The sequence below is a fragment of the Tenrec ecaudatus genome, chromosome 5 (genome assembly GCF_050624435.1).
Source record: "Tenrec ecaudatus isolate mTenEca1 chromosome 5, mTenEca1.hap1, whole genome shotgun sequence".
NCBI lineage: Eukaryota > Metazoa > Chordata > Mammalia > Afrosoricida > Tenrecidae > Tenrec > Tenrec ecaudatus.
In genome coordinates this window covers 65,850,061-65,877,239 of record NC_134534.1, presented here as the reverse complement: position 1 = coordinate 65,877,239, position 27,179 = coordinate 65,850,061, and the positions used below count along the sequence as shown (strand labels likewise).

Sequence of the window (27,179 nt, the reverse complement as noted above, 5' to 3'; positions counted from 1 at the left end):
CAAGGGCTCCAAGCCAGAGTCTTTTCAATCACCTCATCTGCTTGGGACTGTGATACCAGGAAGTCAGAAGAAGCATGCATATCTTTGAACTATGGTGTTGGGAAGAATACAGAAACCACTGTGGAACGTCAAGAAATCAACAAACCAGTCTCAGAGGGAACATAATAAGAATGCTCCTGAGAAGTGATGACGCATCAGTTTGATTGCCTTGGGCACCAGTCCCTAGGAAGGGGTAGCATATTTGGTAGGTTTCCCAAAGCCAAGAAATCTAGGGAAACCATCAGCAACATTTATTGGCACAACAATGGATTCAAGCATCCCCAGCATAGCCACATGATGAGACAGAAACATGGTTCTGTTACACATACGGTCACTGTCAGTCAGGGCCAACTCAATGGCAACTAACTATAACAAAGATGTTAAGAAATGATTTACCAGCTCAGAGAGTACATAAATCAAAATAAAATAAACCTATTGATGGCTAAGAGAAACCAAGAATCCAAGGGTTGAATTTAGCACCAAATTTCCTTTGAGTGGAATGAAAGAGAGTAAATACTATAATCAGTTGGCTAACAGCAGTCATTAGGATGTGCGATATCAACCTTACTATAATGTTCAGATGAAAAGCAAAGCCAAAAACAAAGAAAGCCAATGGGAACTTTTTTAACGCTATCCCGAAATGGGCATTTAGCAGTCGTTCTACTGAAAATAAGAGCAAATTCCAGGATTCAAAGCCTGAGACATAGTCAATAAATCAACTCTCTAGAATGCCTTCTTGACGATAGGTGTATGCTATATGAATGAAGCCAAGTATTTAAACTTTATTCCAACAGAATTTTTATTCTGTCCATGGAATTGAGATTGGAAAAAGATGAGATTATTGCATGCCATCCATTTAGTAATAATTTTTTTAAATGATGGTTCCAAACATGTATTCCCAGTCCTGGAGGCACATTAAGGAGCCCTGCTGGAGTACTATTTATACGTAGGACTGTAGTCCTCAAGTTCGGCAGTATGAAACCACCAGCCACTCCATGAAAGAAAGACTGGCCTTTCTACCTCCGTAAACAGTTAAAGTCTTGAAAATCACAAGAGAGCTCTACCCTGCCTTGTCACTGTGAATTGGCACCGACTCTGTGGCAGTGGATATACATAATAAGCATATTAGTGAATGTTTTGTGAAATAATGTAAAAGTCCTACAACCAAGTATCTTCCTTAGTAACCTAGAATGCAACTTATGTGGATGTATTCATGTTAGCCAGGACATACGCCTTTGGCCATAGCTAAGCCAGGACATATGCCTTTGGCCATAGATAAGCCAGGCTGGTGGAACAGGGGTCAAAGCAAAGGCTTTCTGGCAGGTGTTTCAATGGGAAAGAGAAAGGAAGGTGACAACAGAATATGCTGCATTGGAGAAAACTGAGCAGCCCCCCAAAAGGCCTGATAACCTTGCCCCACAAGATATGAAAGGATGTGAAAGATACAGAGGGGAAAGGGGGTGCAGGATGAAGAGCACCCACAATAACTGAAACTTGTCCATGGTGTCCCGGAGACTGGCCTGCAATGCCAATATGCAGGTGGACAATTGATATCCTCATTGCCAAGCTACCTAGTCATGGTTTTTGCAAAAAGCAAATTTGTTCTTTTGGGCCTGTGTCTATTGTGGATTTTGCTATTCTCTGTTTTTCTGCCAAATATATGGTACATGACAATCTCCCAACCATATCATTCAGCTAAGAACTTAAAGCCAAAAGGTCAAGCAGCATAAAAGTTGTGTCTCTCCCAGGAGTGCTAAGTCAGTCTGCCACTGCTTTGTGCTCTGGTCTACCTACAGCCTCAGAAGCAAACACTTGCCTGGGGAAAGGGGAGCAGGATAAAGTCCTCTTCAGACTCACAAAATACATGCAGTGATGCCAAATGCATGAGGATCACAGGCCAGTGGGTAGAAAATTTTTGGATCCATTGTAAGCATCTCAGTGCTGGCAGGAGTCTCTACATGGTTTCTCTGGCTTCAGAGGTCTGCTTGCATCAGGGTAGGTTCATGTGGCTTCTCCAGCTCAGGGCACTGACATAGTTCCATGTGTCTTGTCGGCTGCAGTGTTTCCCAGGGTGTGAGCAGAGAGAAAGAGGTGTTCTCCTGCCTCCCAAGAGGAAAATACCGGATTTCCCAGAATTCTCAGGAGAAAGCCTTACCCACATAGAAATCTCGTTGGCTATGATCTGATTGACAGACTAGACTCCACCCCTTCACTCTTAATCCTTTTAAGGCCCAAATTGACACCAGATTAGGTAACTACCATGTCGTCATTCCACTTTGAAACCCCCTCATATTTATGCAATGAGGCTATAGGAATAAAGCGATCATTTCTGTGTAAAGCTTAACTTGTTGACATGGTTAGTTGCAACCCCATCTACAGTAGAACAAATGCTCCCCAGGCTTGCACCCTCTTCATAATCACTGGTAGGCTCAAGTTAATTGTTGAGGCCACTGTATATTTCCAGTACCTTCAAATTTAGGGGGTTGATCTTCCAGCTCAGAAGCCCTGGTGGTGTAGTGGTTACACACAGGCCTGTGATCTGCAAGCTTGGCAGTCCGAAGCCACCAGCTGCTACATGGCAGAAAGATGGGACCGTCGGCCCCTGTAAAGTCATAGTCTCAGAAACGCACAGGCCGTTTACCCTGTCCTGGAGGGTTGCTGTGTGTTGGCATTGACTTGGTGGCAGTGAGTTTTGAGTTTTTTGCACTATATTGGATAGCTTTTGGTTGTGATTTATAGGATTTTCATTGTTTGATTTTCAGTAGTAGATCCCCAGGCCTCTCTTTCTAGTCTTTCTGAGCCTAGAGGCACCACTAAGCCCTGCCCACCATGGTGCACTTGAAATACTGGAGGCATAGCTTCACATAAGTCACGGCAGTCGGACCAACTAGCAAATGGGAGATGGTTTACATGGAGGCTTAGAATGCAAGTTCTTAAGCTTAACCTATGAGGAAATCGCCTACGGATTTCTATACTCTGTGTGGTATTTCTGGGACGTGCATTTGCATAAATGAGATTCGGTGAGAAATCACATGTATTCGATAGACCTTCTTTGAATCGAGTCTTCAGATTTGGAAATATCCTAGAAACTCCTTTTTAAAGAATTCTGATCTAGTTGGCATATATACACAATAAAATAAGCATAATAAGTTAAATGAGTAATCGAGAACCATAAAACATGACTCCAATACTGTGAGAAACCCAGTATTCAGTCTCTCCCAGGCCCAAACCTTTCCGCCCCCTAGAGATCATCCACAGCTGCCAAGTTGGCAGCAAAAAACAAACCCAACTCTCTGCCTTGGAGTCAATGCTGACTCATGGTGGTCTCTGTGAGTTTCCAAGACTTTAACTGTTCATGGGAGTAGAAAGACCAGTCTCTCTACTGCTGGGGGTTTCAAACTGCCAACAAGTAACCACTACACCACAAGGCTTCTTGGTTGGCAGTGACTTTGGGTTGCTATATAGGGTCTTTGGGTTAGTATATAGTATATAATGTGTCCATTTATATGCATTAAAAATTAAAGAAACGAGCCAGATTTGAACTTGCTCTCTTGTGGACCGGGTCAGAACTCAACAGGATCATGAGTACCAGCAGGACCAGCGCCGAGACGCAGCAGCCGTGGCGGATGGTGCCAGAAAACTTTCTGAATCTGCTGGTGTTTTACGTGGACGAGGAGGTGGAGGAGCTTATCTTTGGCTCCTCAGATGCTGACCTTCGCCGTCTAGAGGAACACAGCAGCAGCCTCATCCAGCTGGAGCGGGGCTTCACCGCCTCTGGACAGACGCGAGTCACTGTCGTGGGGCCCAGTCGTGGAAGGCGGTGGCTGCGAGGCTTGGCCCTGTGGATGGAACCACCAGTCATGGAGTTCCAAGTGCACGGTGTCCAGATGCTGCAGGATTTCCTGAGACAGACCTTCTTTATTTATGTCCAGTTGTCATGAGAAGTCATGAGATGGCCCTCAGCATCCAGACGCTGCAGGATTTCATGAGACAGACCTTTATTTATGTCCAGTTGTCATGAGAAGTCATGAGATGGCCCTCAGCATCCACGTTCAGGAGCCTCGTTTCCGTCCCCATCTTTAGAAGACCTGATTGTGGGAGGTCTCTCTCCTGGAATCAATGGGCAGCACCTTCACCATTTGATCCTCTCAAGTCCCTGAAATGTGTCCGTACTGGCAAAGATGAGCAATAAAATAAACAATCCCTGAGCAAAAAAAAAAAATTAAAGAAACATGTTCTGATACATTAAAACATCTGTAACATAATAACAACAATAATATTTTGAGACACAGCAAAGTAGCATCCATTTGTTATTACTAACCATTATCTGTGCTTCACGTTTCTGATATAATAAGCTTTACAGGGCTTGGTTCATAGCATCAATCAGTCATAACACAAGGAATGCTGGAATCTTCTAGCTTCTTTCCCTACATCCTTGTTAAGGATTGACTTATGCACCCTATAATCCATATTTTCAGTTCTAACCTTTCTGTAGGCTTATGATTTGCCTTTGTCATGCTGACAAAGTAGGCTTGGCATAAGTTGTCTGGAGTCCATCTTTTTTGAGATATGAAAGAGCTATAACTTGAAAGTCAGTGGTAGGGGGGGAGGGAGGCAAGCGGGAGGTGGTAATACATATGCCACTTGGAGGTTTCCAAGAAACCAACTTCAAGAAACTTCTCCCGGAGCTGACAAGAGAGACAGGCTCCCCGTGGAACCCGTGCCCGGATTCAGGCTTCTTGCCTCCTAAACTGAGACAACAAATTTGTTTGTGAATGCTACCTACGTGTGGTATTTCTGCCCTAGAAGCACCAGATAACTAAGACCACCCTGCTGGTACAAGTGACTTTGAGAGGGCTGGACCCACTGGTTCTAACTTGCACTCAACTGCTATACAATGCAGGTGTTAATTACCTACTTAACATAGCGCAGCTATTTACATCCAACAGTAAATACAACTTGGTTTCTCCAATTAAACTGTTTTTCTTGCTGACTGGAGTTCCAAACCTACAAATAACTTTAAATGTGCTTTGGAAAGGAACACAATTCCTCCTTGAGTATACTTAGCTCTGATACCCAGAAAGAATAAATTAGCCTGCCTTTCGATGGAACCAGGCATTTGTCTCCACCAACCTCTTAGAAATCAGCCAGGGCATCCCCCCCCCCCAAGTGGGTTAAATGGCCTGCAAAGGCAGGGTAGGCAAGCTCCAAACAGGAAGGTATAAGAATAAAGTTCTTCTCCCTGAAGTTTCAAATAGTTTAAAATTCTTCCCAAACAGACATCATTCATATGGGGATGAGGAGGATGGAAGTACTTTATTATCATAAAAATAAATGTTTATTTTTATTCTATATAATATATACTATCTAATATCAATTCTATTATTATTCTATATCAATTGACATTGATATAGAATGATATCATTTCCAAAGCACTTTCACTCACATTATAGAATTTCATCAGCACTAGTAATGTAAATGAAATTGTCATGATTAGTCCCAGGTTACAGACAAAGAAGCATTGCGGGCTACAAATGGTTAAGAACTTGCCTACTGCCCAAGTGATTCTCACTCAGCTCACCGCCAGCAAGTGATGCCAACTCATCGCGACCCTACAGAGCCCAGTAGAAACTGCAGCTGGAGGTTTCCCAGACTGGACGAGAGCCCTGGAGTCCACCAAGGGTGCCTCGGAAAAAAGGCTGGCAATCAGCTACCTAGAGGTTCTCTCGCTCTCGCTCTCTCGCTCACTGCCATTGAGTCAATTGTGACACTACCCAGCAGCCTATAGGACAGGATAGCCCCATGGGGATACGAGCCAGTAACTCTTCAGAGGAGTAGAAAGTCTCGTCTTTCTCCCTAAGACCCACTAGTGGTTTCGCACTGCTGACCTTTTGAGTTGCAGCCCAATGCACACCGACTATGCCCCAGGGCTTTCTAACAGTCATGGAAAACCCTACAGGGTAGCAACAAAGCCCACACGGAAGAAGCACACCAGCCGAGGGATCAGGAGGTGTCAATGGGATCAGGTATCAGGCATCAAAGACCCAGAACAAAAAAATCATATCAATGTGAATGAGGGGGTGGCTTTAGAATTAAAGCCCATCTGTAGACAATTGGGCATTAGAGAAGGGTCACAAAGAAGAGATGAGCCAGTCAGGATGCAGCATAGCACCGATGAAACATACAACTTTCCTCTACTTCTTTATTGCTTCCTCCCCACCCCCACCCCACTATCATGACCCAAATTCTACCTTATAAATCCAGCTAGACCAGAGCATGTACACTGATACAGGTAAGAGCTTGCAACACAGGGAATCCAGGACAGATAAACCCCTCAAGACCAATAATGAAAGTAGGGATACCAGGAGGGTAGGGGGAAGTTTGAGGGACAAAGGGGGAACCTATCACAATGATCTACATATAACCCCCTCCCAGAGGGTCGGACAACAGAAAAGTGGGTCAAGGGAGACAGCAGTTGGTATAAGACATGAAAAAATATATATAAATTATCAAGGGTTCATGAGGAAGGGTGGGGGAGGGGGGAAATGAGCTGATCCCAAGGGCTCAAGTAGAAAGAACATGTTTGGAACTGATGATGGCAGCATATATACAAATGTGCTTGACACAATGGATGGATGGATGGATAGATCGTGATAAGAGCTGTACGAGCCCCCAATAGAATGACTTTTTTTAAAGAAAGAAAACCTTATAGGCCACAGTTCTCCTCTGACATGCATGGGGTCACCATGAGGGGAAACCCACTTGCCAGCAACTTGCTTGGTCTTTTGGTTTATAGATGAAGAAACAGAGGCTCCCTGTCTTCGATAAGGAGGTGCAGCTAATCCAGGAACACAGACCAGGACTAGAGCCGGTCATCTAGCTCCTTGTTTAGCATTTGTTCTCATGACCAGCTAAATTTTATAATGAACCGTCTAAAGCAACAGATCTGCACTACAGGGGGGCGGAAACACTTTCCTCTAGTTCCTAAATGCTTCCTCCCTCCCACCTCCCCACCCCCCACTATCATGATCCCAGTCCTACCTTACAAAGGGTAAAGATCATTTCAGTTGACTCTTCGGCTTTTTTCTACCTAACTATACCCACCAACCCCAAAAACTCTGAACAGTAAAGCTGATCTACCGCTCCTGGTCCATCCCACCCCTAGAACCATGTGATTGGTTCAAATGATTTTCCTTTGTTTATTTCCTAAAACTTTTTATTGTGAATTGGTTGAGGCTTTACAGAGCAGATCATCAGGTGTTGTTTTTAATAAATCATTTTATTGGGGGCTCAAACAACGCTTATCACAATCCATTACATACGTCCATTGTGTCAAGTCCATTTGTACATTTGTTACCCTCATCTCTCTCAAAACATTTGCTTTCTACCTGGGCCCTTGGTATCGGCTCCTCATTTCCCCTCCCTCCTTGCCCCCCCCTCTCATGATAATTTTTTTCTTTTTAATCGTTTTATTAGGGGCTCATACAACTCTTATCACAGTCTGTACATACATCAATTGTGTAAAGCACATTTGTATATTCATTGGCCTCATCATTCTCAAAACATTTCCTCTCCACCTAAGCCCCTGGCATCAGTTCCTCACTTTTTCCCCTCTCACCCCCCTCCTCCCTCCCTCATGAACCCTTGATAATTTATAAATTATTTTGTGATATCTTGCCCTGTACTACGTCTCTCTTCACCCATTTTTCTGTTGTCCGTCCCCCAGGGAGGAGGTCACATGTAGATCCTTGTAATCGGTTCCCCCTTTCAAACCCACCCTCCCCCTTCCCTCCCAGTATCGCCACTCATACCACTGGTCCTGAGGGGATCATAAGTCCTGGATTCCCTGTGTTTCCAGTTCCTATCTGTACCAGTGTACATCCTCTGGTCCAGCCTGATTTGTAAGGTAGAACTGGGATCATGATAGTGGGGGGGAGGGGGAGAGAGAGGAAGCATTTAGGAACTAGAGGAAAGTTGTATTTTTCATCGTTGGTACATTGCACCCCAAGTGGCTTGTCTCCTCCCCAAGACCCTTCTGTAAAGGGATGTCCAGTGAGCCCGTAATAATTTATAAATTATCATTATTATGTCATATTTCACACTTCTGACATCTCCCTTCACCCACTTTTCTATTGCTTGTCCCCCAGGGAAAAGGTGATATGTAGATCCTTGTGATCGGTGTCCCCTTTCTACCCCACCTTCCCACCACCCTCCTGGTATTGCCACTGTCACCACTGGTCTAAAGGGATCATCTGTCCTGGATTCCCTGTGTTTCCAGTTCCTATCTGTAGCCGTGTACATCCTCTGGTCTAGCCAGATTTGTAAGGTAGAATTGGGATCGTGATAGTGGGGGTGTAGGAAGCATTTAAGAACTAGAGGAAAATTGTATGTTTCATCATTGCTCCAATGTACCCTGAGTGGCTCATCTCCTCCCTGTGACCCTTCTGCAAGGGGATGTCAAGTTTCCTATAGATGGGCTTTGGGTCTCCCATCTGCACTCCCCCTCATTCACAATGATATGATTTTTTGGATCATCAGGTTTACATTCAACAATTCCGCATTCACTGCAGTCCCGTCAGTGCAACATCACTTCTCCCACATCCTCCCGTGCTTCCTGTTTGAACTCCTCCTTCTTGCCTCGCCCTTCTCTGAACGTTGTCCTTTGCATCTTGAAGGATTGATTATTCTAAGTTGGGTAGGATTGTTTTCCTTATTGACCAGTCTGTTGTTTGACGGAAAACCAAACCTCATGGGATATTTGTTTTAATTGACATGTGTCTGTGTCCTGGATCAGTGTTTCTTGAACTGAAATGTGCACTTTGTTAGAATGCAAGCCCTGATTCCTGGAATTGGGGTGCGGGGGCTCTGCTGTTCTCTGAGCTCCCAAGTGCTGCTGCTAATAGGAGGACCATATTTTGTTTGGTAAGACCTTCACTTGCCCCTAGGAACGAACTCCATGCGGACAATAGAATATACTGTAGTGATGGCAGAAAAGGCCCATATCAAACAGTGATGAAAAGTGAGACCCATCTGGCCAGTCAGTATCTCCTCCATCCCTGAAGGGCAACTGTGAATTGGAATCAACTCAACTCAATGGCAGTGGGGTTTGGGGGTCTGATCGCTGGTATGTGCAGAAGTGCTCGAGCCTGTTGGAATGTTCCTGGTCCCGATGGTGGCTACCCAAACCAGCCAGGTGGGACTCATTAAAAGCCCTTGTTTCGGATGGCTAGCATCTCCCATGATGAAAACCTGTCCTCAAAGCCACTGTAGTATCCGTGAGCGATTCTGTGGCCCCCAGGTCCTTGGACAGCATCATGCCGTCATCTCATCGCAGCTGTAAAATGAACCAGTCAAGTTGTGTGCAGTCGTGGCTGGATTGACTCCTGTCTCTCCTCCCAGGGCAGAGCGGCTGCATGCTACTGAGATCCGAGTGTGTCTTCCACTTGTGGCATTCTCTAATGTGGGCTTAGTGAGCCGTCAGCCCCGGAAGTGCTTCTCAGAAGAGGGTGACTGCAGCGACTCACTGAAAGGAAAAATAGCGTTAAAGCTACGTGTTCTTTCTTTCTTTCTTTGAAGCTGCTGGGGTGCGGTCTTCAGATAGGCAGATGCTGGTGGGAGTGAATCCTTGCAATTCTCTGTTAATGGTGATTGATGAAGGGTGAGGCCGATGAGGTGTCCAAGGCACAACGCCAGTGTTTAATGGCACTTTAATTCTGGAAATTTAGAAGACTTCTTTGCAGAAATTGGAAGTTGGAGTGAGTGGGTGAGAAATAATTTAACAAATGAACGTGCTTTCAGGGAACAACTAATATAAATGGGTTCTTGAACGATTTCTTGACCTGGGTGACTTAAGGATATATACTTTAGGTAAAATTTTACTGCCCCAAAAAATAGTGATGGTAAATCATGCAGTGTGTGTCTCATAATGTGTCCATGGGCCAATAAACTATACTTAACTCTAAGGGAATTTTTCCTATTTCAAAATCTAAAGTTTATGTTAGAGGTTTTATTTAACATGAGGAAATATTCGTTTCAAAGATAATTGATGACTTAAGTGAGGACGCTTGAGGTTTTCTACATGCAATAATAATGGAAGCTGGCCAGAGTGGTTCCATTCTCTTGGTAAATTAAACGATGAATGTTGGAGAAGCCCAGGCTCTTCATTTTCTATGGCTGCCCCAGTTGAGAGTCTGCCTCGTAAGGACTTTTATCATCCATTTCCTTCTTCTTTGTTTCTCCTGCCATTGCCAGTCCCTGATCTTCTTGTCCCCAGTCACACTCCTCTCTCAGTCCATCCCCATGTTCTCTCTAAAATACAACCTGAGCAGGTCCTCATCTTGCTTGAAATTCTTCTATGACTTTGCCTCTTGACAGCAGTGGTTCTCCAATTTTAGGAAGCACTAGTGTCCCCAGAAAACTTGTGAAAACAAAGGTGGCTGACCCTCCTCCACCCCTCCCCAGAGTTTCTCCTTTAGTTGGTGTGCAGTGTTGTTGTTGTTAGGTGTAGGTTCCAACCCCTAGCGACCTTATGCACGACAGAAGGAAACACTACCAGTCATGTGCCGTCTTTACAACTATTCTTATGCTTGAGCACAATCATTGCCACCAGTGTGTCAACCCATCACCTTAAGCACCTTCCTCTTTTCCCCTGCCTTTCAAGATGTCCTTCTTCAGGAACTGGTCTCTCCTGATACCATGTCCAAAGTATGTAAGTTGAAGTCTTACTCTCCTTGCCTCCAAGGAGCACTCTGGCGGTACTTCTTCCGAAACAGATGACTTTGTCCTTGTAGCAGTCCAAGCACAATGTCCTTCTCCAGGGACTGTTTGTCTTTTTAGCAGGCCATGGAACCTTCAATATTCTTCATAGCACAATTCAAACGCATCACTTCTTCTCTGGTCTTCCTTATCCAATGTCATCCTTCACATGCCTATGAGGCAATTGAAGACACCATGGTTTGGGTCTGGCACCTCTTAGCCCTCAAAAGAACATCCTTGCTTTCCAATACTCTAGAGGTCTTTGTGCAGCAGATTTACCTAATGCAACTCATCTTTTGATCTCTCTCTCTTTAATCATTTTATTGGGGGTTTGTACAATGCTTATCACAATCCATACATACATCCATTGTATCAATCACATTTGTACATTTGTTGCCATCATCATTCTCAAAACATTTGCTTTCCACTTGAGCCCTTGGCATCAGCTCCTCATTTTCCCCTTCTTCCCCTTCTCCCTCCCTCATGAACCCTTGATCATTTATAAATTATTATTATTTTGTCATATCTTACACTGTCCAACGTCTCCCTTCACCCACTTTTCTGTTGTCCATCCCCCAGAGATGAAGTTATATATAGATCCTCGTAATCGGTTTCCCCTTTCTACCCCACCTTCCCTCCACCCTCCTGGTATCGCTACTCTCACCACTGGTCCTGAAGGGATCATCTATCCTGGATTCTCTCTGTTGATAATTCTTATCTGTACCAGTGTACATCCTCTGTTGTAGTCAGATTTGTAAGGTAGAATTGGTATCATGATAGTAAGGATGAGGAAGCATTTAAGAACTAGAGAAAAGTTGTATGTTTCATCGTTGCTGCACTGCACCCTGACTGGCTCATCTCCTCCCTATGACCCATCTGTAAAGGGATATCCAGTTGCCTACAGATGGGTTTTGGCTCCCCAATCTATACTCCCCCTCATTCACTACAATATGATTTTTTGTTCCTTGATGCCTGATACCTGATCCCTTCAACACCTTGTGATCGCATAGACTGGTGTGCTTCTTCCATGTGGGCTTTGTTGCTTCTCAGCTACGTGGCTGCTTGTTTACCTTCAAGTCTTTAAGACCCCAGATGCTATATATTTTGATAGCTGGGCACCATCAGCCTTCTTCACCACATTTGCTTACGCACCCATTTGTCTTCAGCGATTGTCTCAGGGATGTGAGCACACAATGATATGATTTTTTGTTCTTTGATGCCTGATATGTTGAACACCTCATGATCACTCAGGCTGGTGTGCTTCTTCCATGTGGGCTTTGTTGCTCTTTTGATCTCTTGACTACTGCTTCCATGAGCATTGATTGTGGATCCAATGAGTGTAGTAGGATAATCGGGCCACATAATTATTGTCACATAATGCTGCTGGTGTTCCTGCTCCAGGGACCCCACTTTGAAGACTCTGTTTACTGCTTCACCTCCCAGACGTATCTGACTCTCACCCCTCTCCACACCCCTAGGAGTATCCAGTCATGCCATTCTACTCAGTCCTCTAACAATCAAGGCTTCTGCGATTGATTGTACAGGTTGTGCACTGCACAAACCATGGAAACATCGTTGACATTAATTGTAACTTTGTGATTTGTTCCTCTAGACTTCACTAGTATACAAACAAGTTAAATCTGTAATGTAGCAATCCTACCTGAAATCATCACCTAACCACCCCAGGACTACACCCCCTTCTGGAGTATCCCCACCCATGCAAAATTAATTGGACTTTTCGAGCATACCATGATCTTGAGGTCTTCAAAGCCTTTGCCTACTCTGCCTTCTTGGCCCATAATGCTTTTTATCCCCTTTTCTTCTGGAAAATTTCTACTTTTATTGTAAGCCTTCCTTCTCCAAAAAAAAGGAGGGGGGGATATTATTGGAATTATTCAAGGCAGTGAAAACATTTTTGTGATACAAAAAGAAGAAATGTAATAGAATCCAGATATAACTGTAAATGTCCTGTGTTCAAAATCTGATTTTCTCCCTCAGGTGTTCATGAATTACAATTCCAACGAACTAGAAAACTGATGTTGTTGTTGTTGTTAGGTGCCATCGAATCGGCTTCAACCCTTAGAGACCCAGTGCACAACAGAGCAAACCACTGCCTCACCCTGTGCCGGAGCCTGTTGATGCAGCCTCTGTGTCAATCTCTCTCACTGAGGGCCTTCCTCTCTTTCCCTGCCCTTCCACCTTACCAAACTTGATGTCCTTCTGCAGGTCAACAGGTCCCCTGACAACAGGTCCAAAGTACATGAGATGAACTCTTGCCATCCTTGCCTGTAAGGAGCACTCTGACCATCCTTCTTCCGATACAGATCGACTTGTCCTTTTAGCAGTCCGTGGTATTTTCAGCGTCACAATTCAAATGCAAGAAAACTAATAAGAAAGAAATTATTAGAAAACTTCCAAGGCAAAAAAATATGGAGACTTTTTCTCATTTGTTTATGGTTCCACCAAAATCTAAGATATTTTATTTACATACACATGGTATTGTAGCACATAAATCTTGTAAATACACTTGTATTTGCAGTAGAGAAAACATAAACACACATAAACATGCTCATTACAAGTTCAGTACAGTTGAACCAGAGACCACATGGCCTGCAAAAATAAAACCACAAGGCCCAAGGCACAAAAATCACATCCACTCATCTTTAGGACCTAGCCAACGGATGGGGGCGACTATGTGATGGCTGCTTGGGCGTCACATGGAGGTGGGCGTCTGTGATTACCAACTTAGCTTGCAGTAGTACATGCAGGTATGGGAAGGACATGTTAATCACAGGACAAAGCAGGACATGCTGGTCTGGAGACCTAATAAAACTGCTTGCTCTCTCAAGTCAAAACTGTGACTTTTCTGGGGGTCTGTTGTGAAGGAAAATTTTAATAATGCTGCGTGTCAATATCTTCGAGAACAGGCCATGACTTCCTGCTTTTGTTTAACCATGGGGAAAAATATTTTCTGTAGGGTATTTTTTAAGGATGATAAAAGTTAAGCACAGGAGAGTACTCTGCATTTTGAAAATACAGTTTGTCATCAAGCCTGGGACACGGTTCCCTACGTATATTAAATGTCTCATGTAATTCTGAGGTTCTTTTCAGTCATACTAAATGACATGAAGAATTCTTAATTTATACTTGTATGACAATGTTTATAGTTTAGCTATTGAATTTATAATTTATTACTACTAGACTCTGGGGTTTTACTTTTGATTATATGGAATAGTGAATATATATATAAGTATATATATATACTCACATGGATATATATATTCACATGGATATATATATTCACATGGATATATGTATTCACATGAATGTATATATCCATGTCAGTGATATATATAAAATAACTCTATTGTTTATAAACCTATAGTCATATATAGTTAGTGGATAACCTGTATTATTAATTCTTCTCTTTTTAGTCACCTAAAATTTTATAACACAGGCCTGAATCTACCCAGAGTTATCCATTGAGCCATCACTTTACTAACTGGTTGGGCTGGCTACAAACTCCAAATTATACTTAGCCTACCCAAACATCCCCAAAAAATCAGTGCAAGATGAATACATCCGTTAAGAAAATGTATCTCTTAATGTATCTCTTATTTCATGTGAACATGAAATACAAAGTCAATATAGTCAAAAGCAGATTTGTCAAATAATAAGGTTAACATTTTCATAAGGCAATATAATTAAAAAGACAAAGATTAATAAAACTGGAAAGAGACTGTGCAGAATAACTTGTAAAGTGGGCCTGTTATCGCAAATGGGCTATTTGTAATATTAATTTCTATTATTAAAATTCTATCACTGGTTAAAGCTTTTAGGTTGACTTTGGGACTACATGGAAGTAACTGAAAATAACAAAAGACTGCCCTACCTGGGTAATTAGAAAACGCTTGATTTTTTCCAAGATTCTGTTTCATCTTCTGTAGTCCTGTGAATGTCTCCCTTCTTTGATGATTTCACTTATTCAAAATGATACTAAATATCTTCTGTGTACTATAGGAATTAGACATCATTTTTAAGTATAGGTTGAGAATCAAACTTCTCTCATGTGAAACTCTCAACCGGCTATTCAAGAGGATTATAAGGTTCTCTGGATATGATTCACATCTGATGAGAATGCTGTCCACACCTCACTAAAGGCTCAGGTCTCTAAATTAACAAGACTTCAGTGGCCAACCACAAGCTAGGAAATCTTAAGCACGCTCTCTTTTGACTTGATCCCCCCACTCTTTCAGATTTAATAAATTACTAAAATGACTCACAGATTTCAGCAAAGTGCGGTTTATGATTACAGTTTTATTATAAAGGATACAAATCAGGACCAACATAAAAAAGGGATGCATAAAGCAAGGTCAGGGATAGTGGCAATGTCAAGATTCCATGCCCTGAAAAGGGCACACCACCTGCCTGCTTTTTCACCAACCAGGAAGCTAAGTGGAGAGGCAGCGTCCAGAGCTTTTATTGGAGATTGCTTTGTTAACAAGGACTAGAGTATATCTCATACATTGAATTCAGCCACCACCCAGCCCATCATCTGAGGTCAGCTGACATCACTCAGTAAACCTCATGCAGTTATTATCATGTGGGGGTTCATCCAGAAATGGCAGCCCCTGCTCAGAAGAAGTCACAAACCCTTAAGTGTGGTCACCAAGCTTCCATCACTGGAGAAATGCCAAGATTTTAGAGGATCGTCTCTCAAGAACCCAAAACAAAGACCAAATTCTTTGGGTAAAATTCAATTCTTTAACCCCTCCATTTGAACCCAGATTGGAAGACCCTCTTCATATTTACCAACATGAGGATGGTCAAGTTCACATAAATCAACATTTGTTCAACTTTTTGATAAATATTGGCCGCCTAGATGGTTCAATCTGCAGGATAATAAGCTCCAGGTGTCTGGAGTTGTCTTACATATCACTTCTAACTAAGGTCAAAGACTGTGCTTGAGTGGGGTCGGCTCCCATAGTCAGCACTCTGCCTGCCTCACATGCACCCCATAGCTCTTGCCTCTAGAAGCAACAGGAAAAACTCCCCAGAGGTCAAGTGGGCTAGTCTGCCCCCTCTTCCACTTATGCCGAGGACTGCTCACTGTGGTCTTCTAAGAACAATCTCCAGGGGGTCAAACTGGAGAGATTAGCTTAGAACCTTAGAAGGCAATGAGTTTATGTGAACGTGGGAGGACCGACCCAGAGAACGGTGCCACACTTGAAGAGTGTCATCCACCAATATCCCTAAATTGCATAGCCGCATCGTCAAGTTGGTGTTATGTTTTGCTTTGTTCATTCTCAACAATAAAAACAAAATTAAAGGGCCTGGGGAATGAGCTGAGGGTGACGAAAAAAAAAAACACGTGTTTAGACATTTTAAAAATAGCGCCAGTAAATGGATCTGGAGTTGTACTAAGTGTGGTATACATCATTTTAAGTGTTTTTAATTCCTTCTCATGACTGGTCAAAGGCATACTCCAGACATATCTCCAACATTTCTTCCTGGTACTACATGTCATATTTTATCATTTGCTTTCATGTGCATGCTCTAGTTTGAACCTTAACAATCCTCCGAGGCATCTTATTTTACAGATGAAGAACCTGACACTGGCCAACAAGAGTGGAGCCATGAATCTTAATTCCTTGTTCTGTGTTCTTTCCCCCACAACCCAGCAGTTGTTACAATTGAGGCAAACTCCTACCTATCTTGGTTCCTCTCACAAACAGAAATCAATTCAATCAACTTTTATTGAGAGCCCATGAACAGCAAGGCTTGGAAACTGTGAAGTCATAGACTGTCGTGTCTATGTGAAAAAATCACATAATTATCACAGAGATTCTGGAGGGAAAAATAACTTTATTCAGATAGACTTGCCATTCCCAGGAAGGAAATGCTTGAGACATACTCACTGCAATATTTTTCAAAGTCTTCCCATTCAAAATTTTGTTTCTGAAGCAACAAAATTTTATTTGGCCACTCAACCCCAAGGACAAGTTCAGTTGTGCCTTGTCTTTGTTCTCTTTTGCAGCCATGACTAGAATTGGCAAACTGTTTTTGGCAGAGAATCATCAAATGCTAAAGATGGCCTGATCCAAATCTCCAAAGAGAGGTTGGCCAACATTGCACAAGTAAATGCTCAAAACGCCCACCTCACTTGACATGAACAAACATAAGTCTGTTTACTAGGGCTAAGGGAGGAGAAAATCTGAATTCTTCCCCCGTCCAGAACACAATTCCTGAAGGTGACAGAAATTGAATATGTGAATCAGTCAAATTCCTACCCTTGTCCATAGTTAGATAAAGAAATCAATACTTAAGTGCCATGAGTTTTCTATACTTCAATGCATGTTCATGTTTCAAAGTATAACATATAGCTTGGAGAAACATTTTACATTTATTATACTTACTGTGATTTTTTAATTAAAAAAAGAATCTCGACAAGAAGACAATAAACTAACCCTTGCCTTATTGCACCACACATCATCTTTAGCACGAATGGAGTAATTTGTCTGAAACGTTGTCTTTCTGGGAGAATGCCAAGCTCCATGAGTTAGCTAAGGCATTTCCTAAGTTGATAGCAAATAGGTTTTGACTGAGATCAAATTTGAACAGAAAAAAACCGACTTCACTACATAATGGTTTTCTTAATAGGAATGTGAGGTTGTGAAGGATTTGAATGTTCCATCTTTTTTCTGTAGTAATTTTTTTTTCTTCAGGAATGTACTTCACACACAAAAGATTGCCAAATTGGTTAAATTGCAGTTAACAGGACTATAGAAAGCACTAGCTCTGTACTGCTATCCAGTGTACCATTTTCTCCTCCCAAAATTAGCCACGGAATATAAAAGGAGCTATAATCTAATTCTGGTTGTGAACAAAAAACCTATAGATTGTCCACCTTGGGCATGTGCTTTCTCCTTTACTTGAAGTTTGGAAGATAATAGAATGAGCTTGTTAGGATTTCTACTTTTCTCTTCGTTCTTTGGGGTGCTGACCTCACTAGGATGTGCCCAAAATGGGCAGGTAACTAAATAAAAGAGGAGAAATAAAGGCTACGGACTGTCAGTATAAGACTGGTGACAGCAGCTCTAAGAGTTCAAATGCTTCCGAACACATAAGCAACAGTGTGACCTCTTGTAAAATACACCAAGTTTCGTTTTTGTTTTTTATAGCATTGAATCTCTTTAAAAGGCATCAAGAGCCGTTTCCAAAATAGGCCAAGGAAGGTTGGTTTTTAAAGCTTTAGAAAGCTCGGTGACCAGAGGTTGGTGGGGGATTCGCCATCATGGGAGTACACCGAGGTCTTCCCAGTCCAGTTGTAACGCTTGGGCCCACTGGAAGGAGAAGACAGCCAGATCTGCTTGTTGGGGGTTCACTTGTTGATCATTACGGGCTGAGGTCTCCATTCAGTTTAATTGTTCAGGCATTACTCCCAAATGAGATGCCATAGTCCTCAAATGGGTAGGGTCTGTCTGCAGGGTCTTCAGAAACCTCTCATAAGGAGTCCAGGGTGTCCTGGACAGTCTCTCATAGGTGGTCTCATCTAAGACGCTCAGGTCGCCCAAAGTCCCCATTTTCCTCTGAGTCACCAACTGGACACTTTGCATTTTGGCGTTCAGAATCTGGTTGAGGTAGTTCATACTTTCCAGTGTTGCAGACTTTTAATATGTTCATCCATTTAATCTTCATGCCACGCCTGTTCCAGATAACACGTGTTACCCGCTAATCTTCTCTAACTTGTCTGTGTGCATGGATCGCCACAGGCCCGGCAGATCTTCCGCCGACTGAGGAGCCCCAGCTTGGGATGGCACTGGCTGGCAATTCAGCCCAGGGCAGGAAGCTCAAGGCTGTGAGGCACCCCATCGCCCACCCCAAATTTTAAATAAATGAAATCAAGAGTACTGCCACTGCATTGATTTGGGGGAAGTATCGAATCCAATGAAGGACCTGTGTCTTTATGATGAGAATGTATGAATGAAGTCCAATCAGTGTTTCCTAAGAAATATTTTAATTAAATACACGTTAGTCTGGGTAGACTAGAGAAACAAATCCAGGGACACTTATAGATAGATAGATAGATAAAAGAGCTTTATATACAAGAGCAACTGAATATTGAGAAAATATCCCAGCCCAGTACACATCAAGTACAGTGTCAGCCCATATGTCTGAAACCAATCTATAAATTCTTCTTCAGATTCAAAAAAACACATGCAATGATACCGAATGCAGGACTATCACAGGCCAATAAGTAGAAAATAGAATGGCCTATTAGAATAGAGAAGGCCCATGCCCACACAAAGGCCTGATTGGCTAGGACCTGATTGACAGGCTAGACTCCACCCCTTCACTCATAATCCTCTGAAAATGACAAATGATTATATAACTACCACAAAATAATACTATAGATGTCACCCTGTAATTGTCCTCTGGTGATAGAAACTTGAAAGGATCGTCTCTTACTTTCCTTTAATAAACTATCTGTATCTATGAGCCATGAATTTAGTCTAAGTCCTTCTTAGCCTTCACAATTTCTGAGAGATTAGAAGAACTTTATTATTATTATTTTGTTATTGTTTTGTTTTTCTTTTTTTTAATCTTTTATTGGGGGCTCATACAACTCTTATCACAACCCACACATCCACTCACTATATCAAGCACATTTGTCCTTTTGTTGCCATCCTTTTCAAAATATTTGAAGAACTCTTATTTTTTCCTGTTGTGATTCATCGATTCAATTTTTAAAGAACAGTCTAAAATGCACTTAAGTGTATACATATACACTGTCTTCATGTAAGGAGTGGTCAAACTTTAATGTTTGAAATACATTAGTCTATGGTTATATTTTATAGCAATCACAGAGGAGAGATGAGAAATGAAAGAAAGAGAAGGGGGAAATGAAAGACATAAAGGGGGCCTAAGAGGAGAATAACCGAGGCATGTTAGGCTGAGTTCTATAAAGAAGCAAAATCAGTCACCTTTTATATGTGTATGTGGAAGAAATGTATACCAAGAAAATGGCTCACACGGTTATAGAAGTGGTGAAATCTGCGTTGAGGCATATGTCAAGTCTCTGGGTCAGTTGTTAGGGTGGTGACATCTGCTTCATATAACTGCAGAGGCTGATGAACCCAAGCACAACAGAAAAGTGACAGCTTGGTGACTACAGAGGGGAATGAATCCAGGCTCAACAGATCAGATAGGCTATTGAAGATTCCCAAGGCAGGCAGACAGCATGACAAGCCATTGGCGCAAGTCAAATCATCCAGAAGTCAATGAGCCAGATGCAGGAACTAGACTCAGCAGGAAGGCAAGCAAGTTTTCCCATAACATCCACTTCTATAGGAAATTGACCAAACCCCTGAGGAAAGGTCTTTTCAATTGCATCAGGCTGTGATGTAAGTAAGCCATGGTGCGGTCCACCCTAATGTTTTTATAACGGGTTGCTTGTAACAGGGCCCATTATGGAGTTGATTACATTCTGTTAGGTCACAACATGGAAAATTGTTAGGCTTCAATGGCCAAACTACTGGAGCTCCTGGCACAGCCAAGTTGACTCAAAACCTAGCTATCATACCAGGAATGTAAAGGGACAAAATGAAGAAAATGGAATAAGAAAGAATAACAAATGGAATAAAAATTAGTTTCTCCAATGTGTGTGAGAAATAAAAAAATCTTTTCCAAGTCTGATGTTTGCTGTACTGGGCGACCTGAAGCTATTTTAACATTGTCCTTTGAAATGATACAATGTCCTCTCTAAGTGTAACATTCATTGTCAAGGATTTTGGCTCAGGGTTATATATCATCTCTAAGACTGATGTCATGTCACCTCCCCAGGTTGCTGGGTCAAAGGAAACCAAACCATACCCAATCTAGATTATTGCAGTTCAGATCCACAATATGTACTAAGCAAGGAAGTAATTTCTTCCATTGCCCTCAAACCTTAATCTTTATGGTTTGCCCAATTGTGGTGGTGAGGAAAAGCCGGCTTAGACTGTCTACTCTTTGATGGTTATAGATTTCCCATACAGCCATCCTTGCCCTTCCAGACTCAAGACCTGCCGCCAGATCAACTCTGCCTCATGGCCACCCCACATGTGTCAGAGTAAAACTGACACGGGGTTTTTAATGGCTTATTTTTTAGAAATAGGTCACCAGGATTTTCTTCTGGGGTGCCTCGATTAACAATTGAGCACATTAACCATTTTTAACCTTGGGATTCCATTTAAAACTGAAAATCAAAACCAAACGCATTGCCATTGATTCTATTCTGACTTGTGGAACTGCCCGTGTAGATTTCTGCGACTGTAACTCTTTACTGGAGTAGAAAGCCAAGTCTGTCTCCTGCTGAGCGGCTGGTAGGTTCCAACTGCTGACCTTCTGGTTAGCAGCCCAACTCATAACCACAATGCCACCAAGGCTCAGCCTGAAGTCCTGGTCATTTCAGTTTCGAATAATACTAGCAGCGTCCCTTCACTTAGTGAGCTTGCCTGCCTTGTAATCTTTACGGTAACCTGGAGAGTAGCTTTGCTTGTTGCTATGATTCAATTATTTGTAAACCGAGGCACAGACAGGATCAACAACTTGGCCAATGTCACTCTGAAAGCAGTATATCTAGACACGGAGTTCAGGCTGTCTGACACAAAAAGGTGTGCGGTCCTTACTTCTTCATGCTTCTTAATGAGTTTTTCCTCTTTGCTTCCATGTCTTCTCTCCTGGTGCTTCAACTTTCGCTTTCTCTGCCTACAATGTCTGTCCTGCACCCAGATCATCACCACTGACCTTTTTCAAGCTCTTTTTTAATGAAACCTTTCACGACTTTCCTTGAAAACCAAATTTGCTGCCATTAAATGGATTCTGGCTCATAGCGACTTCTTAGAAGAGAGTAGAACTGCCTCTTTGGGTTTCCAAAACTGTAATCTTTACTGAAGCAGAAAGCCTCCTCTTTCTCCTGTGGAGCAGTTGGTGGCTCTGAACTGCTGACCTTGCCGTTAGCAACTCAATTCCTAACCCACCACACCACCAGGGCTCGAAGTTAGGTCAGAATCTTCCCACGTGTTGCTAGTCAGAAGTCCGCACACCCCACCCTCAAGGCTCTCCTGACTTAGCTCTGCTGTGAATCCAAAACTTAACCAAACCAGTTGCCATGTAGTCCGCTCTGACTCATAGCACCCCCACGTGTGCAGAACGGGAGTGCACACCATAGGTCTGGGGTCAATACTTGCCACATAAATAGCCTCTGTTCTTACGAGAAGCCTCACACTGGGTGTCATATTTTCTCTCTGTGTGGGGGTTTGCAGCCATATTTCTGGTCACAGAATAAAACTTAGAGAGTGTGGTTTCTGGGTAACTTGTGTAGCATGCAGGCTGAGTCACTGAAAGACACACGAAAGAAAAATCATAGACACATATGCGAGGCGATGATAATGACTTCCCAAAGTTACTCCACACATATCTAAGGATAATGGACCAGATGGCACGACCCTTTTTAATATGATTAAAGCAGTGAATGCCCGGCTATCAAAAGAGATAGTGTCTGGGGTCTTAAAGGCATGAAGACAAACAAGCGGCCATCTAACTCAGAAGCAACAAAGCCCACATGGAAGAACACACCAGCCTGTGTGATCACGTGGTCCCGAAGGGATCAGTTATCAGGTATCAAAGAACAAAAAATCATATCATTGGCTGCACACCTCCATGATACGATCGCCGAGGACTAACAGGTGCATCAGCAAATGTGGCGAAGAAAGCTGATGGTGCCTGGCTATCAAAAGAGAGTGTCTGGGGTCTTAAAGGCTTGAAGATGAATAAGTGGCCATCTAGCTCAGAAGCAACAAAGCCCACATGGAAGAAGCACACCAGCCTGTGCGATCACGAGGTGCCAAAGGGATCAGGTATAAGGCATCATCCAAAAAAAAAAAAAAACATAGTGAATGAAGGGGGAAGTGCAGAGTGGAGACCCAAAGCCCATTTGTTGGCCACTGGAGATCCCCTTGCAGAGGGGTCTAGGGGAGGAGATGAGTCGAGAGTAGAGGGTGAGTGGGTTGGAAAGGGGGAACCGATTACAAGGATCTACATGTGACCTCTCCCCTGGGGGACAGACAACAGAGAAGGGGGTGAAGGGAGACGCCAAATAGGGCAAGATATGATAAAATAATAATCTATAAATTATCAAGGGCTCATCAGGGAGGTGGTAGCGGGGAGGGAGGGGGAAAAAAAGAGGACCTGATGCAAAGGGCTTAAGTGGAGAGCAAATGCTTTGAAAATGATTAGGGCAAAGAATGTACAGATGTGCTTTATACAATTGATGTATGTATATGTATGGATTGTGATAAGAGTTGTATGAGCCCCTAATAAAATGTTTAAAACAAAAACAAATAAAATTTTAAAAGGCAAAAAAAAAGAAGAAGAAGAATGTGAAATACTAATGGAGCCCTGGTAGCATGGTGGTTACACCTTGGGCTGGGTTCTGCAAGGTAGGCAGTTTGAAACCACCAGCTGCTTCAAGGGAGAAAGGTGGGCCTTGCCATTCTCGTAACCAGCTACAGCCTCCGAAACGCGCAGTGGCAGTTCTACCCTATCCTGTGGGGTTGCTATCAGTTGGCATGGACTGTTTGGCAGTGAGTGAGCAAGTGAGCGAGCGAGCAATGATTCGTGAGTCTTCTAAACGCAATGAACTCCGAAAGGATGGATGTGTTTGTATTAGAGAATTCTCGTCGGTAAGCCTTCTTTGAGCATCCATGTCATTTAAAAAGATCCACCAAGCTGTCTCTCTCCTAGCTGCCCGAACAACTATGGAGATTGGCTAACCTGGACCTCCTTCTCTTTTCCAGATCTTGGCCATCATGTCTATCCTGTTCATCGTCCTCTCCACCATCGCGCTGTCTCTCAACACCCTGCCGGAGCTGCAGGAGAAAGATAAATACGGACAACTCAATGACAACCCCCAGTTAGCGCACGTCGAGGCCGTGTGCATTGCTTGGTTTACCATGGAGTACCTCTTACGGTTCCTATCCTCGCCAAATAAGTGGAAGTTCTTCAAAGGCCCCTTAAACGTCATTGACCTGCTGGCCATCCTGCCGTACTACGTCACCATTTTCCTGACGGAGTCCAACAAGAGCGTGCTGCAGTTCCAGAACGTCCGGCGCGTGGTGCAGATCTTCCGGATCATGCGGATCCTCCGGATCCTCAAGCTCGCCAGGCACTCCACGGGCCTGCAGTCTCTGGGCTTCACCCTCAGGCGGAGTTACAACGAACTGGGCTTGTTGATCTTGTTTCTGGCCATGGGCATCATGATATTTTCCAGCCTCGTCTTTTTTGCTGAGAAAGACGAGGACGCTACAAAGTTCACCAGTATCCCGGCCTCCTTTTGGTGGGCCACCATCACCATGACCACGGTGGGCTACGGCGACATTTACCCCAAGACGCTTTTAGGGAAAATCGTGGGCGGCCTCTGCTGCATCGCCGGGGTGCTAGTCATCGCCCTCCCCATCCCGATCATTGTGAACAACTTCTCCGAGTTTTACAAGGAGCAGAAACGCCAGGAGAAGGCCATTAAGAGGAGAGAGGCCCTGGAGCGGGCTAAAAGGAACGGAAGCATCGTGTCGATGAACCTAAAAGATGCCTTTGCCCGGAGTATGGAGCTGATAGATGTGGCCGTGGAGAAAGCCGGAGAGTCGGCCAACAGCAAGGAGTCCGCAGACGACAAGCACCTGTCCCCTAGCCGGTGGAAGTGGGCCAGGAAGGCTCTGTCAGAAACCAGCTCCAACAAATCTTCCGAGAATAAGTACCAGGAGGTGAGCCAGAAAGACTCCCATGAGCAGCTGAACAACACTGCTTCTTCGTCCAGCCCTCAGCACCTGAGCGCCCAGAAACTGGAGATGCTTTACAACGAAATCACCAAGACAGCGCCCCCTCCTCACCCCAACGCAGACGGCCAAGAGCAGCCCGAGAGGCCTTCCGCATATGAGGAAGAGATCGAGATGGAGGAGGTGGTCTGTCCGCAGGAGCCGCTGGCCGTGGCGCAGAGCGAGGGCATCATGGACATGAAGAGCACGTCCAGCATCGACAGCTTCACCAGCTGCGCCACGGACTTCACCGAGACCGAGCGGTCGCCCCTGCCGCCGCCCTCTGCTTCTTCCCACCTGCACATGAAGTTCCCAACCGACCTTCCGGGCACAGAGGAGCACCCAAGAGCCAGGGGGCCCCCGTTTCTGATCCTAACCAGAGAGAAAGGGCCTGTGGCCAGGGATGCCACCATGGAATATGCTCCACTCGACGCCACGGTGAACCTCGATCCCAGCGGCCCCCAAGGCGGACTGCACAGTCCTCTGCAGTCCGACGTCGCAAACGACAGCCCCAAGAGCTCCCTGAAGGGCAGAAACCCCCTCAAGTCCAGGTCCCTCAAAGTAAACTTTAAGGAAAACAGAGGCAGTGCGCCCCAGACCCCACCCAGCACAGCCAGGCCACTGCCGGTGACAATGACTGAATTTGCACTCGCCGCCCCCCAGCACATCAGCACCATCCTCTTAGAAGAAAACTCTCCCCAGGGGGACAGACCTCTGCTGGGTGCAGACGTTGCCACACGGGGTCAAGGGCCTGCCAGGGGGTTGTCTCCTCGGTTTCCCAAGCAAAAACAGTTTCCTTTCCCCAGAGAGAGGAGGAGCTTTACAGAAATAGACACGGGCGAAGACGATGACTTCTTGGAGCTCCAAGGGACAAGGCAGGATATCCAGGTAGGGGCCAGCCCAAACTGCTTGGCTGAGAAGCCTAGTAGTGGGAGAGACCCTTTAAGAGCAGAAGCCTCTGGTGACTCTCCCTCCCCTCAGAACACCGATCACACCTGCCAGCAAGACAGTGCCCTTGCTGTGGGCGAAATGAAACAGGACAATAGTCAAGAAGGGTACAAGCTGGAAAACCACTTGTTTGCCCCAGAAATTCACTCCAACCCGGGAGACACGAGTTACTGTTCCACACGGGAAACCAGCATGTGACTAGTTACAAAAGCAATAAAAACGAACTCGTTTCTTAAGAACACGGTTAATGCTGCCTGTGAACTAAAACACGGCAAGTCCCCCCACCCCACCCCCACATACACACAAATGCATAAAATGTTATTTTTGCATGGCATGAACAGTTTAGTTTAAGTACTGTTTAAATAAAGAGTCAAGACTGCGTTTTGTAACAAACAAACAAAACGGCTGAAGAACAGTGAACAAATAAAGAGAGCTCTATTAGGAACCGGTATTCTGCAATGTCTGACATTTTCCATCCTTTCATTTCAAATCATAGGCAGATGGCCAACATTTAATCGTCATGTTCCGAGTCACTATAGAATGTACACATGAAAGGGTGAAATGTCATTGCATGCATTCGTGACCACGAGGAGCAAGGTGCTTTTGAGCTTGCAAAATGCATTGACTTTGTAAATAATGGGGCCGGGGATGCAAAAGTGTCAAGAACGTGTTGAAACAAGTTTCTGAAACAGGGATTTCCTTCACAGCTACTGCCTGGAGGGATTGGACAGACTTCTGGTTGCCAAATTGCAACCTCTTCTAAAACCATCTCACTGGCTTTGCTTTCGGCCATAAAGCCTATATGTGCATCTGTTTCAAGGCATACAGTATTTTTCTTTATTGTGATGTAATTCATAAGGGTGCACTTTTGCTTCAGCTCAGTGGTGGCGCTTGTGACTTCTTTTCTAAATCATAAGAACAGGCAAGATCTAATGGCCAGATATCAAAATATTGGGGATTTGATCGTGACGTTTTGCCAATAGATTACCTAGTATGCCACAGCCTATTGCACAAATGAATGTTTTTATGGAAATAACTAAAGACTCTATAGTACAGCTAAACCGCTATCGTTTTCAATGGCACTCCACAGTTGAAAATTCTGTTTATTTATTTTGTTTTGTTTGATGTTTAGTTCACTTTGGCCATCTAAGTCTAACTGTGTTTTCCACAGAAATCTAACATGACCTTTTCTACCTAAAGGTCTAAAAATAGAATTCAAATTTGCCAAAATGAGGGATCCACAATGTGATGTTTGACAAACTAAGAGCTGAGTCACATAAATGGCATCCCCAGCCCCTTCACTGGCAGAGTGGAGATCACGTACCAGAAAAAGCTCTGGTCTGGCCGTGGGTCACCCAGTGCTTCTCCATTGACAGGCCGGGGTGGGGGTGGGGGGTGTGGAATGTGCCATTTGACAAATTCTCGAGAGTTGTTTCTTTGGCAGAATTGCCCGTTACAGAATCCAAGCCCCAGATGCCAGCAGCATCTTCCAATAATTGCAACAACTAGAAACAGCCTCATGCATTTCCAATCGACAGCGCACCGCCCCCTCCCGGCCAGGGAGTAAATCTGATCACCCTTGTT

The 27,179-nt window shown here is 43.9% G+C and overlaps 1 protein-coding gene across 3 annotated transcripts in view; it reads left to right on the top strand.

Annotated features, from left to right (window-relative positions):
• KCNB2 (potassium voltage-gated channel subfamily B member 2) overlaps positions 1-26,040 on the top strand; it is a 495,578-nt gene extending 469,538 nt beyond the window's left edge. For all 3 annotated transcript variants that reach the window (XM_075549582.1, XM_075549581.1, XM_075549583.1), the window contains exon 3: positions 23,634-26,040. In XM_075549582.1, the coding sequence (XP_075405697.1) occupies positions 23,634-25,793 (2,160 nt within the window). In that variant the 3' untranslated portion in view covers positions 25,794-26,040. The remainder of the gene's footprint in view (positions 1-23,633) is intronic.
• The last annotated feature ends 1,139 nt before the right edge of the window (positions 26,041-27,179 follow it).